The sequence below is a fragment of the Narcine bancroftii genome, chromosome 2, assembly GCF_036971445.1.
Source record: "Narcine bancroftii isolate sNarBan1 chromosome 2, sNarBan1.hap1, whole genome shotgun sequence".
NCBI lineage: Eukaryota > Metazoa > Chordata > Chondrichthyes > Torpediniformes > Narcinidae > Narcine > Narcine bancroftii.
The window spans coordinates 33,609,521-33,623,696 of NC_091470.1; the positions used below are offsets into that span (position 1 = coordinate 33,609,521).

Here is a 14,176-nt window from a genome sequence, read left to right on the forward strand (position 1 = left end):
GCTACTATTTAGATTCAAAAAAATCAGCTGTGAGTAGAAATAACGTACATAGTGACCCCAATTAATACAACCCACCTTTGAAAGTCAGTTCCTTTACTTTAATCAGCTCCCACAAAAATTCCACAACGTGATCCAAGGAACAAATTTAAAAAGAATGAGGGTATAGACCAATTCTAACTGGATCATTTCACCCAAGGGATGTAATTTCTAATTGCTTTCACATGAACTTACTTGGATTTGAGAGGAACTGGCCTGGGTACCATACAGAGAGATGGGAAGGTCAAATGGACATTTTATGTTAACTTAATCAGCTGGTTTGAAGTTGTAGAAATTCTAGCCTCATAAAGGAACAAACCCTTAGTAGATTCAACATGGAGCAAAATAAATGACAACACTAGCATAATGTGTGAGAGAATAAACATATATATGGATCTGCACACTAGAGGGAGGAGTGGGCTCATTGGTCCTCAAGCTTGTTTTGTCATTTAATCTGATCATAAGTAATCTGATTATAACCTCATCTCCATGTTCTAGTCTATTTGCTGTAATTTTACATTAACTTCAACCATTAACTCTTCCTCTCACTCCACAGATGCTGCTTGGCCTCTTTGGTATTATCAGTGTTCCCTGCATTATTTCAGATTTCCACTATCTTCAGCTTTGAGTTTTGCATCAAAGTTGATGCAACTGGAGTAATTTTCATTTTTTATGCTTCACCATTCTGCAAGAGTTAATTAATAAAAAAGGAAATCATGTTTCAGAATGTATGACACAGTGTCTCATGAGGGGAAACAGCAGAACAACAGAAGGCGAATCAGAAACTACTTCCTCACACATATTTCTCGCGCGACACGCTTCATCAATCTAAATCTCACACCGCTTCTCTATCCACAGATGCTATGTGATCTGCTGAGCACCTCTTGAAGTTTCAGTTTTATATCAGATTTTCAGAGTCTGCAGTTTTTTTTCTGGCAGGTACCAGAGAACCAACAGATGGCTTACACACTTGCTTGCCACATGTGTATTGGGTGCCCTCCCAGTGGATTTAACATTTGAGGTGGCATGTGAATGCAGTTTTCAAAGTTTACTTATTATTTTTCAAAAGGAGTAGTTTCGATTGGACTGACCTGTCCTGCAAATAGTCCACAGACGCCAATGATACAGAGTATGTTAAATACCGCCGAACCAACAATAGTTCCAACTCCAACATCTCCGTGAGTAATAAAGACACCTACAGGAACATAAGAGTGCGTTACTTTTTCATTAGCTTTACTAGACTTTATTATAACTACATTTCTTTTAGTGATCCAAGTGATAACGTTAATCTTCAAAATAGTTGCAAATGAAACTGATGCTAAGACCTACAGATAGAAATGATTTGATTTGCTTTTGCACAAAATTAAAGTGAAGGTAAGCAACCCACAAAAATTCCACAACATGATCCAAGGAACAAATTTAAAAAGAATGAGGGTATAGACCAATTCCAACTGGATCATTTCCCCCAAGGGATGGAATTTCTAATTGCTTTCACATGAACTTACTTGGATTTGAGAAGAACTGGCCTGGGTACCATACAGAGAGATGGGAAGGTCAAATGGACATTTTATGTTAACTTACAAGCCCTTCCTTAGCAGTAACTTGGAGGGATTAATTGCACAATGATATTCTCATAGACATCGCTCGTGCAATTAAATTTTAGAATCAAACAAACAGATTTTTTAATGTTGTTGTTGTTTAGCTACTATGTTCATGCAATATGCTCTTTTTCAGGAATAAATACAAAATGATAAACAGCAGGTCAGGCAACATTTGGTAGAAAGAAAAACAGGGTTAACTTCTCAGATGAATAATTTCATCAGAATTGAAATGTTAATCCTCGTCTCTCCACAGATGCTGTCTAACCATTGAGCATTTCCAGGATCTTCTAGTTTTTTTTTTTAACTTTAAAGCAACTGCAGAATTTTGGATTTATTTTAGAGGATTTATTAACTGTTATTACCAATAACTGAAGCAAATAGCTCAGGGGCTGAGCTTCCAGCTGCCATGAATGTTGCACCAGCTACATCTTCATTCAAATGTAATCTCTTAATGAAAAGAAAGTTAAGTCATTACAGGAAATCACAAATATTCAGATGCACACACAATTATTCTTTCTAAGCCCTCAAGTTTAGAGAATGAAATATTATTTTCAAGATGGCCCTACCCATGTATTAAGATAACCTTTTATTGTCATGGCACAAGTACAACAAAACTGAGTACACATCCTGATGGTGCACACATACATCAGACATTAAACTTAAAGTATATTTTCTCAATCGTCAATGATCCGTTCTATATATTTTTGGTGAGGTACAAATCACTTGATTCTGCTGCTGAGGCTTATGTTATTAATATTAGAGTTGCATCGCTTTGTCAGAATTGTATTTTTTTTAACAAAGTATTTTCTAAAGACCTTGATAATCAGTCTAACTTAGACTTCCCAGGATGGCCTTTCCATCCCAACTCCTCTGCAATTCTGTGCTTGCTGGAACACAATAATATTTCTCTTGGGTACATGGTTAGAACAAATTAGTTTGGTTTTTCTGCAAGTTTGTCCATGGTTCAGTACAACCTTCAGTTGATTAAGGAAAAGGGTGTGTCAAAATTAAGATCTCAGACCTGGTGCAAAACTCAGACTGACATGCATAAGTGATATGTTCCTACACACTTGAGAGACCTGGATTGTCTTTAGCAATTATCTTATGGCTCTGGGGGGAAATACCAACAGTCTCCAGAAAATTTTACAAATTCCCTGGAAGGATAAGCAGATCATTATCCACACCCTCTCTTGGCCAAATTTCCTACCAAGGAGGTACCAGATACTCTTAGTTGACTATGTTGGGCTAGTCATATTATTCGTATAATTGGCACCGGGGTCCAGGGAAGAGATTACCAGATTGACAGGGATAAATATTCAAGGATGTACTCAGCACCTCCTTGAAGAAATGTAACATCCAGCCAGAAGGTGTATGGAATTGAAAATGCAGAATTGCCCTCCCTTGGAGAAAAATCACTTACAATCTATGGGGGAGGACATGATACATTCATTAAAGTGTGGCAGCCGTATCTGAAACACATGGGTATGTAGATTGACCAGCTCTCCCTCCCCGTGAAATATGGATATTATAAAAACTTGTCTTAGTAGGGAAAGGAATGGACTTAAGGAAATGGAATGTGGCAGAGGTGATGTGGATGTTTTCTTTTTAGCCCCTTTTTAGTTTGTTTTATTTTAATTTTTAAAAAATTTCTTACTTGGGTTATTTAGTTAATTAGGTTGTTCCTTTTTTTTAGGTTTTCGGTGGTGGCTCTGAACCCCACATGTATTTGTATAATGTATAATTGGTCTGATTATGAATTTGGTAGCAAGGGTTGGGGGGGGGGGCGGAACAAAACACAGACTTTGTATGTTCTATGAATGTTGAAAAGATTGTCTTGACTGTTGAAATTACTTAGAGTCTGCTTAAAAAAAAATCAAAATAAAATTTTAAATAAAGAATGCAACATCCTCAATGACTCCTGGGAATTTCTGGCACATGGTTTCTCAAGATACAGAAGGAACATTACTTTCTTTTTCAATATTTTTATTAACATTGAAATTCTACTACATCAAAAAAATACAGAGTACATAAGGATACATGTTAAAAGTCAAAAAGATACATTACACTTATGTCACATTTCATCCAAGGTACCGCACATTTTCAATCAAACAAATTACATTGTACTAATATTTTATTATAAAAAATCTAAACCCACTACCAAAACAAAAAGCCATTTGGCAAAAAAAAAGACAGAATTCTTATCAGAGTAAGAAATTACTTTATTAATCAACACTTCTACCTTCATATCAAATCAGAGATTATGAAAGTAATAAGGGGTCCCCACAGTGTTTGAAAATTTGAATTCAAATTGGAAATTGAGCATTAATCTTCTCTAAATTTAAACATGACATATCATCCATTGAGCACGAATAGGCAGAGCAATGACCCTCCATCTGAGCAACACTGCCCGCCTAGCCATAAGAGAATAAAAGCTAATACATGCAAATCAGATGCCATTAAGGTTATGCCATTCTCTCCAACAATACCAAATAAGGCAGTTAAGGGATTAGGAACATTTGAGATGATATGTAGATCCTCAAGATTATGTACCAGGAACACAGGGATGCCCTGCATAAGCAGCACCCACTTTGGAAACTAATGCATCTGGCAAATGCCGTCAGCCCCCTCTGTAGAAGAGTTTGTATTTCCCATATTAGCCTCATTAGACCCTCCCCACAATTGATGTGAATGCAAGTAATTTTTGATACTAAAGGAGACATTGGAAGACTACACCAAACTCTTCAAGTCTACCAAAATAACTTCAAGTTAAATTTTAAACTTTACATTTTAAACTTAAACATACAGCACGGTAACAGGCCCTTCCAGCCCATGAGCCCGTGCTGCCCATTTAACCTACAACCCTTGAACATTTTGAAGGGTGGGAAGAAACTGAAGCAACCCAGTGGAAACTCACACAGATGTGGGGGGGGGGGGCGGGGGAGGAGCGTACAAACTCCTTACAGGCACCACTGGATTTGAACCCGAGTAATTGCCTTGGTTTATAGCATTGCGTTAAACGCTATGCTAATCGTGCTGCCCACAATTTTATATTTTTGATAATATTAGCAAACATATTCTGAATTAGGACACTTAATTCTTTTTTATAAATCTGGGTATCACTATGAAGGTCAGCATTAACTCAACAGTTGCAGGATAATATAGGCTTCAGAAATCCTGTTTGTTTTTCGGGCTCTCAATGTTTGAAGTAAATGCATGTCAACATACCTCACATATTTTTTCTAAGGCTGGAACAAAGAAATCATCACAAACTATAGCCAGTGCGTAAAACATATACACAGCCTGTAAAGAGAAAAGAAGCAACGTCAGTTATATTTCACAAAAAAGCTTTTTCTCTCCAAGATCCCCCCCCCCCCCCCCCCCTTCTCAAAAGTGCAATCTGAGGACCAAAATGGCCAGGACATGGATTATCTTTCATTTATGTATTTGCGTAATGTGCATATTATATTGCTTCTGTGGATCTTTCCTGGGAGATATTGGATGATGCCACCTTCAATTTAGGATTGTGAATTATGTTAATGAATTAGGTAACAAGTTTAATTGCTTTATCAATGCCAATGAAAAACAAAAACAACATGAAGGAGCCCAACATCAAGGTGCATACTAGGTTTTGGGTGGAGTAAAGCAAATCCCATTCTGCTTCCCTTGGTTTGTCATTGATTGGGTGCATTTCTGGGAAGACCATGAGAATGGAGATACCACTGTGAGAATCTGTGCGTGGGTTGTACATCCATGTTAATACCTCATCATTTGGGGACACTTTAATCCTCTGAAATAATGCACATTTATGGAAAAGGTTGGCCAGTGAAGATATTCACAAAGGATGTTGGCAAATTCACTTTGGAAAAGCCCCAAAGGTCTTTTTCTCGCCTTAACTGCAGTGACAAAAACGAACCAGGCCTAACAAGCTAACTGCCTGAAAACTGTGGAGTACAGGAATCCACTCAGAAAATTATCAATTTCATGTGACATGTCAAAATTTTAGAAAAATAAATTTGTTCCAAAATATTTGCAGCTCAAAATTGCATATTTTTTTACATGTTAGTAAATGGCATTTCATACATATTATAGAACAAAAACAATGAATATTTTCATTGGAGCATTAGAAAAAATACATACATCGAGAATTCTCAAAGGAGCTAGTCATTTCTCTCAGCTAGAATTTCATTCGATGGAGCAGAATTTATTTTTTTAGTAACTGTCGACTTTTTTAACCTTTGATTGGTGAAGCAAACAAAGATGTGCTGCTGTTTTTGAGAAATGATCATCTCAACTGTTTTAACAATCACCTTATCCTTGCCAATTGGATAAGAGTATCAAATAATTCTTGAGGTCTTGAACATCAGAAATGCAAATCAGTTCAATTCAGGTATGAAACCTAACATTCAGAAAACGAATGAAGAATATTTTTATGTTAACATTTCTTTAAAGGAATACCGCAGAAGTGAGACATGGTTCGTATTGTAATCTGTTGTTCACTTTTTGCTGCGATTTACATCGAGTGCTTTGGTAATTATACTTCTTTGAACAGAAAAATGCTGAATAATCAGAACTGATAGCTTTGTAAAAATACTGTGGTTGATTGAAATAACAATGAACAACTTTTCAACTTCGTCTAATCATCCACCACTTTAAGCATCTTTGTATCTCCCTGAATATCAGCTGAGCCCATATTTAACAGCATTTCATTCATGAGTGGCTGTCACTGAGTTGACAAACAACTTTGAGGCCTTTTCCCCCAAAGAAAGGATACGGTAAAGCACTGTGCACCGATAACTCCATTGCTTCCACTCCCAATATGGCCACCATAATTTTTGTTTGATTCAACAGATAAGATTATCGTTAGCAACAGGTGATGAGAAGAAATAACCTTGCGTCTTCGGTCAAAAGGGGTTTAGGGCAATGCTGGGCATGTTTTTAATGACGCCTTCAACAGGGGCTCGTGCACCCTTCACGGTTGAGTGAGTATGCATCGTTCAGAGTCTGTGAACAGTACTTTGAAAGGCTGTGTTTTCACATATAGGCCTGATTTCACGAATGCACATAAAGTAAAACCCCTGATATCCAGCACCTATGGGGATTAGTAGATGCCGGATAAGTTGTTTGAGCCTTACTCTTACAATGCCTAGCTAATATACCTGCATGAAGAATGAACAGATTAAGAGAAAGACAAAAATACTATACTTACAAGTGAACAAACTTCACTTTCATGAATATATAAACCTTAAAGAATTTTACTTTATTTTCAGTCACATTCTTTGAAAACATTTAACCGTTGCTGCTTCTGCAGGTTCCTCCCCCTCCAAGGAGCTGCTCGAAAGATGAACAATAACATTATAGATAATTAAATGCCTTTCCCCAGGTTTACAGATAAAACCTCAGACTGGGGCAACTCTTACTGATAAGTAGACACGTTAAAAGAGTCACCTCAACGGTGAGAGGCATCAATGAACTCCTCATCCTGGGCAGAGCCATTTTATTCAAATAGCTGCTATGGGCAAAGCACAATCAAGGCACTTTGCTGGCTGAATATTTGCTCCCATCTTAACCAAAGTTTCGTGTTACTTCGGAAAACATTTACCGTATACACTAGTGTAATAGTAGTTTTTTGGACCAATTTTTAGGGTCAAATTGGGGGGGGGGGTGGGGAAGGGGTTGACTTTAGCATGAGTCATACTTTTGACCATGGTAAGTGTGTGCTTTCGAGGCGTCAGGAGCTTGGATCGCTGAGATCAGGTGGTGAGTCCCCGTTGGGCATATCAGGAGCTCAGATGGCCAGAACCAGGTGGTATGTCTACGTTTGAGGCATCAGGAGTCCTGATGGGTGGGTGTTTGGGCATCAGATGTTCAGATGGGTGGGCGGACAAGGACTCTGGTGGGCAGGTGGCCAGGACAGGGATCCATGGACAGGGAATCGGGAGCTTGAATAGGTAGGCAGTTGGGGCCAAAAATATGGAGGGGGCCAACTTTTACATGGATCATATGGAAAACATCCCAAAAAAGGTTGGGGAGGGAGAGTTTGACTATTACACAAGATTAACTGTAACACGAGTGTATATGGCACTTTTACAATTTTAAAGTTACATAATTTTTTATCTATTATTTTATTCTTATTTATTTTAATTTTTTGTTTTTATTTTCCTCAATTTTGTTTTGCTGATTGCTTGAGGCCTCTGGTTGTTTGAATTCTGGATACGAGTGGTTTTATTTTACATTTTATTGTTCACAAATGTATACGAGTACCTAAGTTTTTATTTATGTTAAATGCTCATGGATGTACACAGAGGCCTAATTTTTATGAATGGCATATGGCATGAGTTCATCTATACCCATGTGTGCCTCACTTACATAAGAATATAAGGAACAGGGATGGTCCACTTAGCACCTTTAGTTCAAGGCTAATCTAGTCTTTGACTCAACTTTACATTCCTGCCTGCTCTCCTTGACCTTTGATTGACCTCGTCTCCAAAAATCTATCTGGCTCAGTCTTGAATATATTCTAACAGTTTGGCCCCAAAACTCACTTAAAGCAACAAAAACAAAATTCTTCACATCTCCAACTCCAATGGGTAACTCCTTATTTATAAAGCATGTGCTCCTTGTTCTATTTTCCTTGAAGGGGAAATACTCTCTCAGCACCTACCGCAGAGAATCCTTTGGAATCTTGCATCTTAAATAGATCATCTCATATTCATAAACATGATGAAGGTCAATCTAAGTTGCTCAATCAACCTTGATAAGACAGCCCACTTGTTTCATGTGCACATAGCGTGGACCCTAGCCCAGAGAAATTGTGTGTGTGTGTGTGTGTGTGTGTGTGTGTGTGTGTGTGTGTGTGTGTGTGTGTGTGTGTGTGTGTGTGTGTGTGTGTGTGTGTGTGTGTGTGTGTTTTGCATGAGGAACAGAGAATGTCGTTTCGTTAGCTTGCACTTGTGCAATCAGATGATAACAAACTTGATCTTGAACTTCACCATCCTCCTGTCAGGTAGGAGATTCAGGAGCATGAATGACTGTGGTGCGCTGTTACCCAGAATCAGACACACACAAAGATAAAGACTGTACAACAGGCTTTAATCCACAAAGACTTCCACAGAGCCAGGCTGGCTGTGGCTCCAGCAACTCTGAGTGAGGCCTCGGGAGGCCGGCGCAGGCTTATATCCCGACCGACCGGGTGGGGCTTGATCCATTCAGGCCGACTGATTGACAGCCGGCCAGGTGTTGTCCTGTCCCCTTACGCTCCTGCCGGTACAGAGGTTTCCCCCTGCAGTAGGCTGGTGGAGTACCGCCACACTGACTGGGCCACCTATTCTGATCATCCTCCTATGTGGCTGAGAGCTCTTAAGTTTTACGGTAAAACTTTAAAATCCGCCAGCACCTGCTTTTCTGTTGATGAACTAAACCTACCCAGAATGGAAATAAAATGGTACCTATATAGAGACAACAATTGCAGTAGTGCTGTAGGTGGTGCTGAGGCCTGGGTTCGATTCTGGCCTCTGGTCCTATCTGCATGCAATTTGGAAGGCTTCCACCTCATTCTCCAATTTCATCCCTTATCATAAAAAATGTTCATTGGTAGTTTACTTAACTATTGTGAATTTTCCATTGTGTCATAGGCGAATTACAGTGATTTTACTGGCCAAGTGTCTGAAAATAAGTTACAGGGAAATTAATGGGGATCTGGAGCGATGGGCAGTTCTGAATGCTGGCATGGACTCGATAAGCGGGTCAGGAAATATGTTTGTATTTCTAGGTTTTTTGCTCTAGGCTCCGTCAGAAGCCACAGAAGGTCAGACATGTGCCACTGTCACATTGGCTCACAGTTTACACACTCACACCCAACTTCTCTCAGAGTACACTTGGAATTTTCACTTTTGGTCAAATTTTGGACCTGTACAGCACTAACAGTCTTTTGCTTGTCTTGCCGCACAAGAAAATAGAAATACCCTAAGCCACTCTTCTTCCTGGTATTGCTACAATATCCAGTCACAGAACCATGAGCACAAACTTAGATTTGGGACCATGCACATATGCATTAACTCAAGTAAAAATATAACTTGCAAAAGGCTAATGTGAATGAACACCAAATAATTAAGCAATCTAACAAGATATTATTTATTCTGGTGAATTTAATACTTCAGATTCGGTGAGATGGTACTGGTCTCCTTACTTAAGGAAGGATACATTGAAAGCTGTTTTTAATTTTTTTCATTTTAAAAATTTTTTATTTACTACACACCAGAAGCCAATTCAGGTTATTTAAACCCCCGTCATACAGTCACACCCTACAATTAACCTACAAACCTCATGCGTTTTCAGAGGGTTGGAGGAAACTAGAGCAACCGGAAGTGACCCACACAGATATGGAGAGAACATACAAACTCCTTAAAGACTCCTTGCAGTTCACAGAATGTTTGCCAACATCTGGAATGGTGGGAAGACTTATGCAAAACAGTTGAAAAGACTAGGCTCTCCATCTACTGGGAATTTTGAGTAGTGAGAGAGAAAGTGCCTGAAAAACAAGACTTTGGATTTGGAGAGGCTGTTTCACAAACAATTACGAGTTGGAATATCAAAGGGAGATAGTGAGTTATGGCTTGATGCCAGGAGTGGGTAGATTGGAATGTGGAGCTGAGGATACATTCAGATCGCTCCCAACTGCATACATTTGAGGAGCCATCTGACCACTTGCTGCTCCGAATTTGCATGCATACAAGTTTGTTTACTCTGTTATAGAGTCAGGATTGTGTGAACTATTTGTAACCGCGTAACAATACACCCTTCTCACTGTAGTAACTGTAGTGCACCACTGTGGGGAGTATGTATATGCATACAAGGGTGTGTGAACAGTTTCCTGAAATGGTGGAAGGCATCAGTAAGTAAAGTCTCCTTTGTTATTTGAATCTTGCATTTCTAACTGATTTAAAAATCCTCCCCAAGTAATTCAGAGACACAATAACCAGCTGGGGTCCTGGAAATCCCTGAAAGCTAGCATCAGCTGAGATCTGTATTCCACATCTTGAAGGTAGCAATAGAATCTAGATAACAATGAAAGGGTAGAGAGACTGCGAAATTCTGAGGTTTGCTATCGACTATGATATTTCAGAATGAAAGTGCCAGTACATATTGTGACAGTTCCATTGTCTGTTATAGTTGGGTTCAGATGAAGCAAAATTGGTATTTTATCACTGACATAGGGATCAGTGTCTTCACAGACTGAAATTAGATTATTATTATAAAATTCTGCCCTTGAACTGGTGCAAAAATGGTGCTTTTCAATCAAACTTATCAAGTTACAGCCCTATCCCTGTGGTTTGCTGCTTTTGAAACTCCAAAACTTCAAATAATCCAAGTGTGATGTTCACACAAGACAGTGGCATTGCTCGACTGCCTTTCTCAATCTTTCCCAGAGTTGAAGCAGTGATATCTGATGTGTGGAGTCACTGTTATACTGTAAGAAATTGGCAGACAAACCATGCAGAGCAAGATTCCAAACAACTAGGAATTTAAAATCTGGAATTCCACCCTTGCTTGCCTACTAAATCAATCCTCATCTTGAGGGTATCTGCTTGGCAGAATGCTTGGAATAAACCCGGCTTTCACGAAGCTCCCACGGAACAGTGAGTTCTGACTCTATTCCCACAAACATTTTGACAGCTAGATAAAACCACACCCCAAAGCTGAACCAGCTGTCAATGCTGTTAAGCATCTTCAATGTGTGAGAGAGAGAGTGTACACAAACGTCCAAAAGTTATTAAAAAGTGAATATTTTCAAAACACTAAAACAGCAAAATAGTAAAGCAAATCCACTTACATCACAAATGATTTGAAGCTCATTTTGTTCCCTCGCACCAGCTCCTCTCTATGAGAGAAATGAAACTGCTGAACTAACCCAAGTCTGAAACAGGAACTTGTAGGATTCTTGTGCTCCACAGATGGATTTCAGGAGTTATCCAATGTTGGGAATCGGACTGAAAAATGCTACAGAGGATTAGGAAGTCGCTGAGAAGATCTTTGAAGTCTCCCTCTCCACTATATATGACATTTACCAGGAGCGCTGTACACAGAGGGCCCAAAGCATTGTTGAGGATTCTTATCATCCATCCTACAGTCTTGTTGACCTATTTCCATTTGGAAGTACAGGAGCATTAAACTTAAGACTGCCAAAATGCAGAACAGCAATTTCCCTCAGGCAGTGAGACTAACGAGAAACACCCTATCACCATTGAGGTCTATTTGAGGCATATTTTATTAGTCTTGAATTAACTTTCAGTAATTCATTTGTGGTAATGTCTTGGTTATGTGATATGTGTGATCTGTGTATTGTGAATGGACCACGATCCATAGAAATGTTGTATACATGTACAGTCTGATGACAATAAACCAGACTTGATCTTGAATGACAGAAATGCTCTGCTTCGTGGAATTTCAGGCATGCACATTTACACAAATTTGTATGGGTGGCCTGAACTTCATCAGGGTAATGAATTGACCACAGTCCCTCAGAGATAAAATTTTCGGTGTACAAGTCAACCCCCATTTTTCAGCCTAATTTTAATGGTTTTATGTTATATCCAGCATACAAGTTGACCCCCATTTTTGGGGCTGTCTGGGTCTCCCAGGAACAACCCAAAATTCTTTAAAACACTCTAATCCCAAGTAAAAAAGCTGTAAATTAACTAAGTAAAAAAAAACACTTTGGCCTACCGGGCAGGAGCAGAGATGGCTCTTGGACCTGGAACGGCGACATCGTGCTCCAGGTGGGAGCAGGAACCTTGGCCTACCAGGCAGGAGCAGCAATGGCGACCTCATGTTCTCAGCTAGGAGTGGTTATGGCGGCACCTAGTGTTGGGAAGCGGCAGCGGGAAGGCACTTCCAGTACAGACTTATACGCCAAATTGACGTCAATCTTTTTTCCCCCAGTGAATTTGTCTCAAAAGTATATCCAGTTGATTTCCCCCCCCCCTCCCCAACTTCGGGATTTTTTTTAGGGTTTCACGACTCGACTTATACGATTTGTATTTTGTTTTGTAAAATAGCAATTAATTCCAAGTGAAAGTAGACTGTTGGGTTATGATCTGGAAACTGTTCACAAGTCATTTAGCCTTGTAGATAGTTACTGTTTTTTTGACTGGCCTGTCAAGCCACTCACAAGTCAACAAATCTCATATGAATGTGCAATGGAAAATGCACATAATTCACCCCCCCCCATTCTGTGTTTTGATCTTTTTTTGAAACCAGAGCAACAAAATAAATGTGAATATAAATGACATTTTGATCCTGCTTCTCAGTGCATCACAGAATCAAAGTCTTGAAAATTGGTAGCAATTACAAATCCTGCTTCATGTGGAGCGGGATGAGTATCCAAGGAAGTGAGGTGAAACTCTTGGAACAGATCATCAAGATCTGGGGAGCAACGTACATTAAATTCAGTGTTAACTGAATTCAGTGTTAACAGAGGCGGTCAGACAATCTCATACCTTAAATAGATCCAAAGAGAGTATTTTGAGAAAAAATAAGAGACTCAGGGGTCAGCTCTTGCACAATAAGGCCCTGTGAAAGATTTTGGAAGTAGATTCATTCTGGGATTAAAATATAATATTCTATTGTGCTAATGCAGAGAATTTGGAATTGGCATGGCATCCATTGCAATCGACAGTGCAAGAGAAAGCCCTACTATAGAAGATTAGATATAAAAGAAGCTGGCATCAGTAAAGACAACAGTGAAACTGTTACGCTGTAGTGACTTGAAGACTGTCAGTTGATGGTGACAATCAATGTTATACTGTAGTTCAAATTATTTAGAAGATCTTTACTATCTCACCTGGCTAACAATCCTATCAACCACACATCCATTCTTCATACAAAGGTCCATGATCAGCAAATGTATCTCATGTGCAATGTCAGCTCAAAGAGCACCTATTTTTGTCATCAACATTTATTCCACAATTAATCCACGTCAATGTACAAACCACCAACCATTTCAAGGCGGCCTTCTTGTTGATTGGTCTTCCCCATTACAATAGAATGTTCTCTATATGCCCGAACGTGCAGTCACATTGCCAAACAGACAATGCTGGGGGAAATAAGCAAACAGTTCACATCTTCGAGTGAAATCCATTCTTACGGATTTCAGCTGGTCAGAGAATCGCTTCTTGGTCTTTTGGCCATGATCAAGTGTGGAAAGCTGGTCATGTAAATGGGTCCTGATTAACCTTGTAAGCATTTCAGCAAAATGAGAGGGCTAATGATTGTAGCTGGTGTGCATTCACGGAAGTGTGTCTTGGCCTCTCTCACTTTGCTGCCCTGATGCTGTTAAGCTTCTAGGGAGTGGAGGTTTTCTTTTGAAAAGCCTGTGAATTGATGAGCGCCATCTTAGCTATTTGCTTTCTTTGTACACAAGAACATCCTTTTGAGAGTCTCTAGATTGTATCCCAAGCAGAAACCTTCCTGAGCTGTATGCAGGGCACTTGCACAACTGTATCTATTAATCATTCACAATGCAGCAATGCAGGCAGTGCGAA

General features: G+C 39.3%; 1 protein-coding gene across 1 annotated transcript in view; it reads right to left on the bottom strand.

Annotated features, from left to right (window-relative positions):
* The window catches only part of LOC138752856 (sodium/potassium/calcium exchanger 4-like), a 256,215-nt gene that overhangs the window by 83,997 nt on the left and 158,042 nt on the right, over positions 1-14,176 (bottom strand). The window contains exons 5-7 of the mRNA XM_069915476.1: positions 4,863-4,937; positions 2,000-2,084; positions 1,128-1,231 (exon numbers count right to left, since the gene is read on the bottom strand). Of these exons, the coding sequence (XP_069771577.1) occupies positions 1,128-1,231; positions 2,000-2,084; positions 4,863-4,937 (264 nt within the window). The remainder of the gene's footprint in view (positions 1-1,127; positions 1,232-1,999; positions 2,085-4,862; positions 4,938-14,176) is intronic.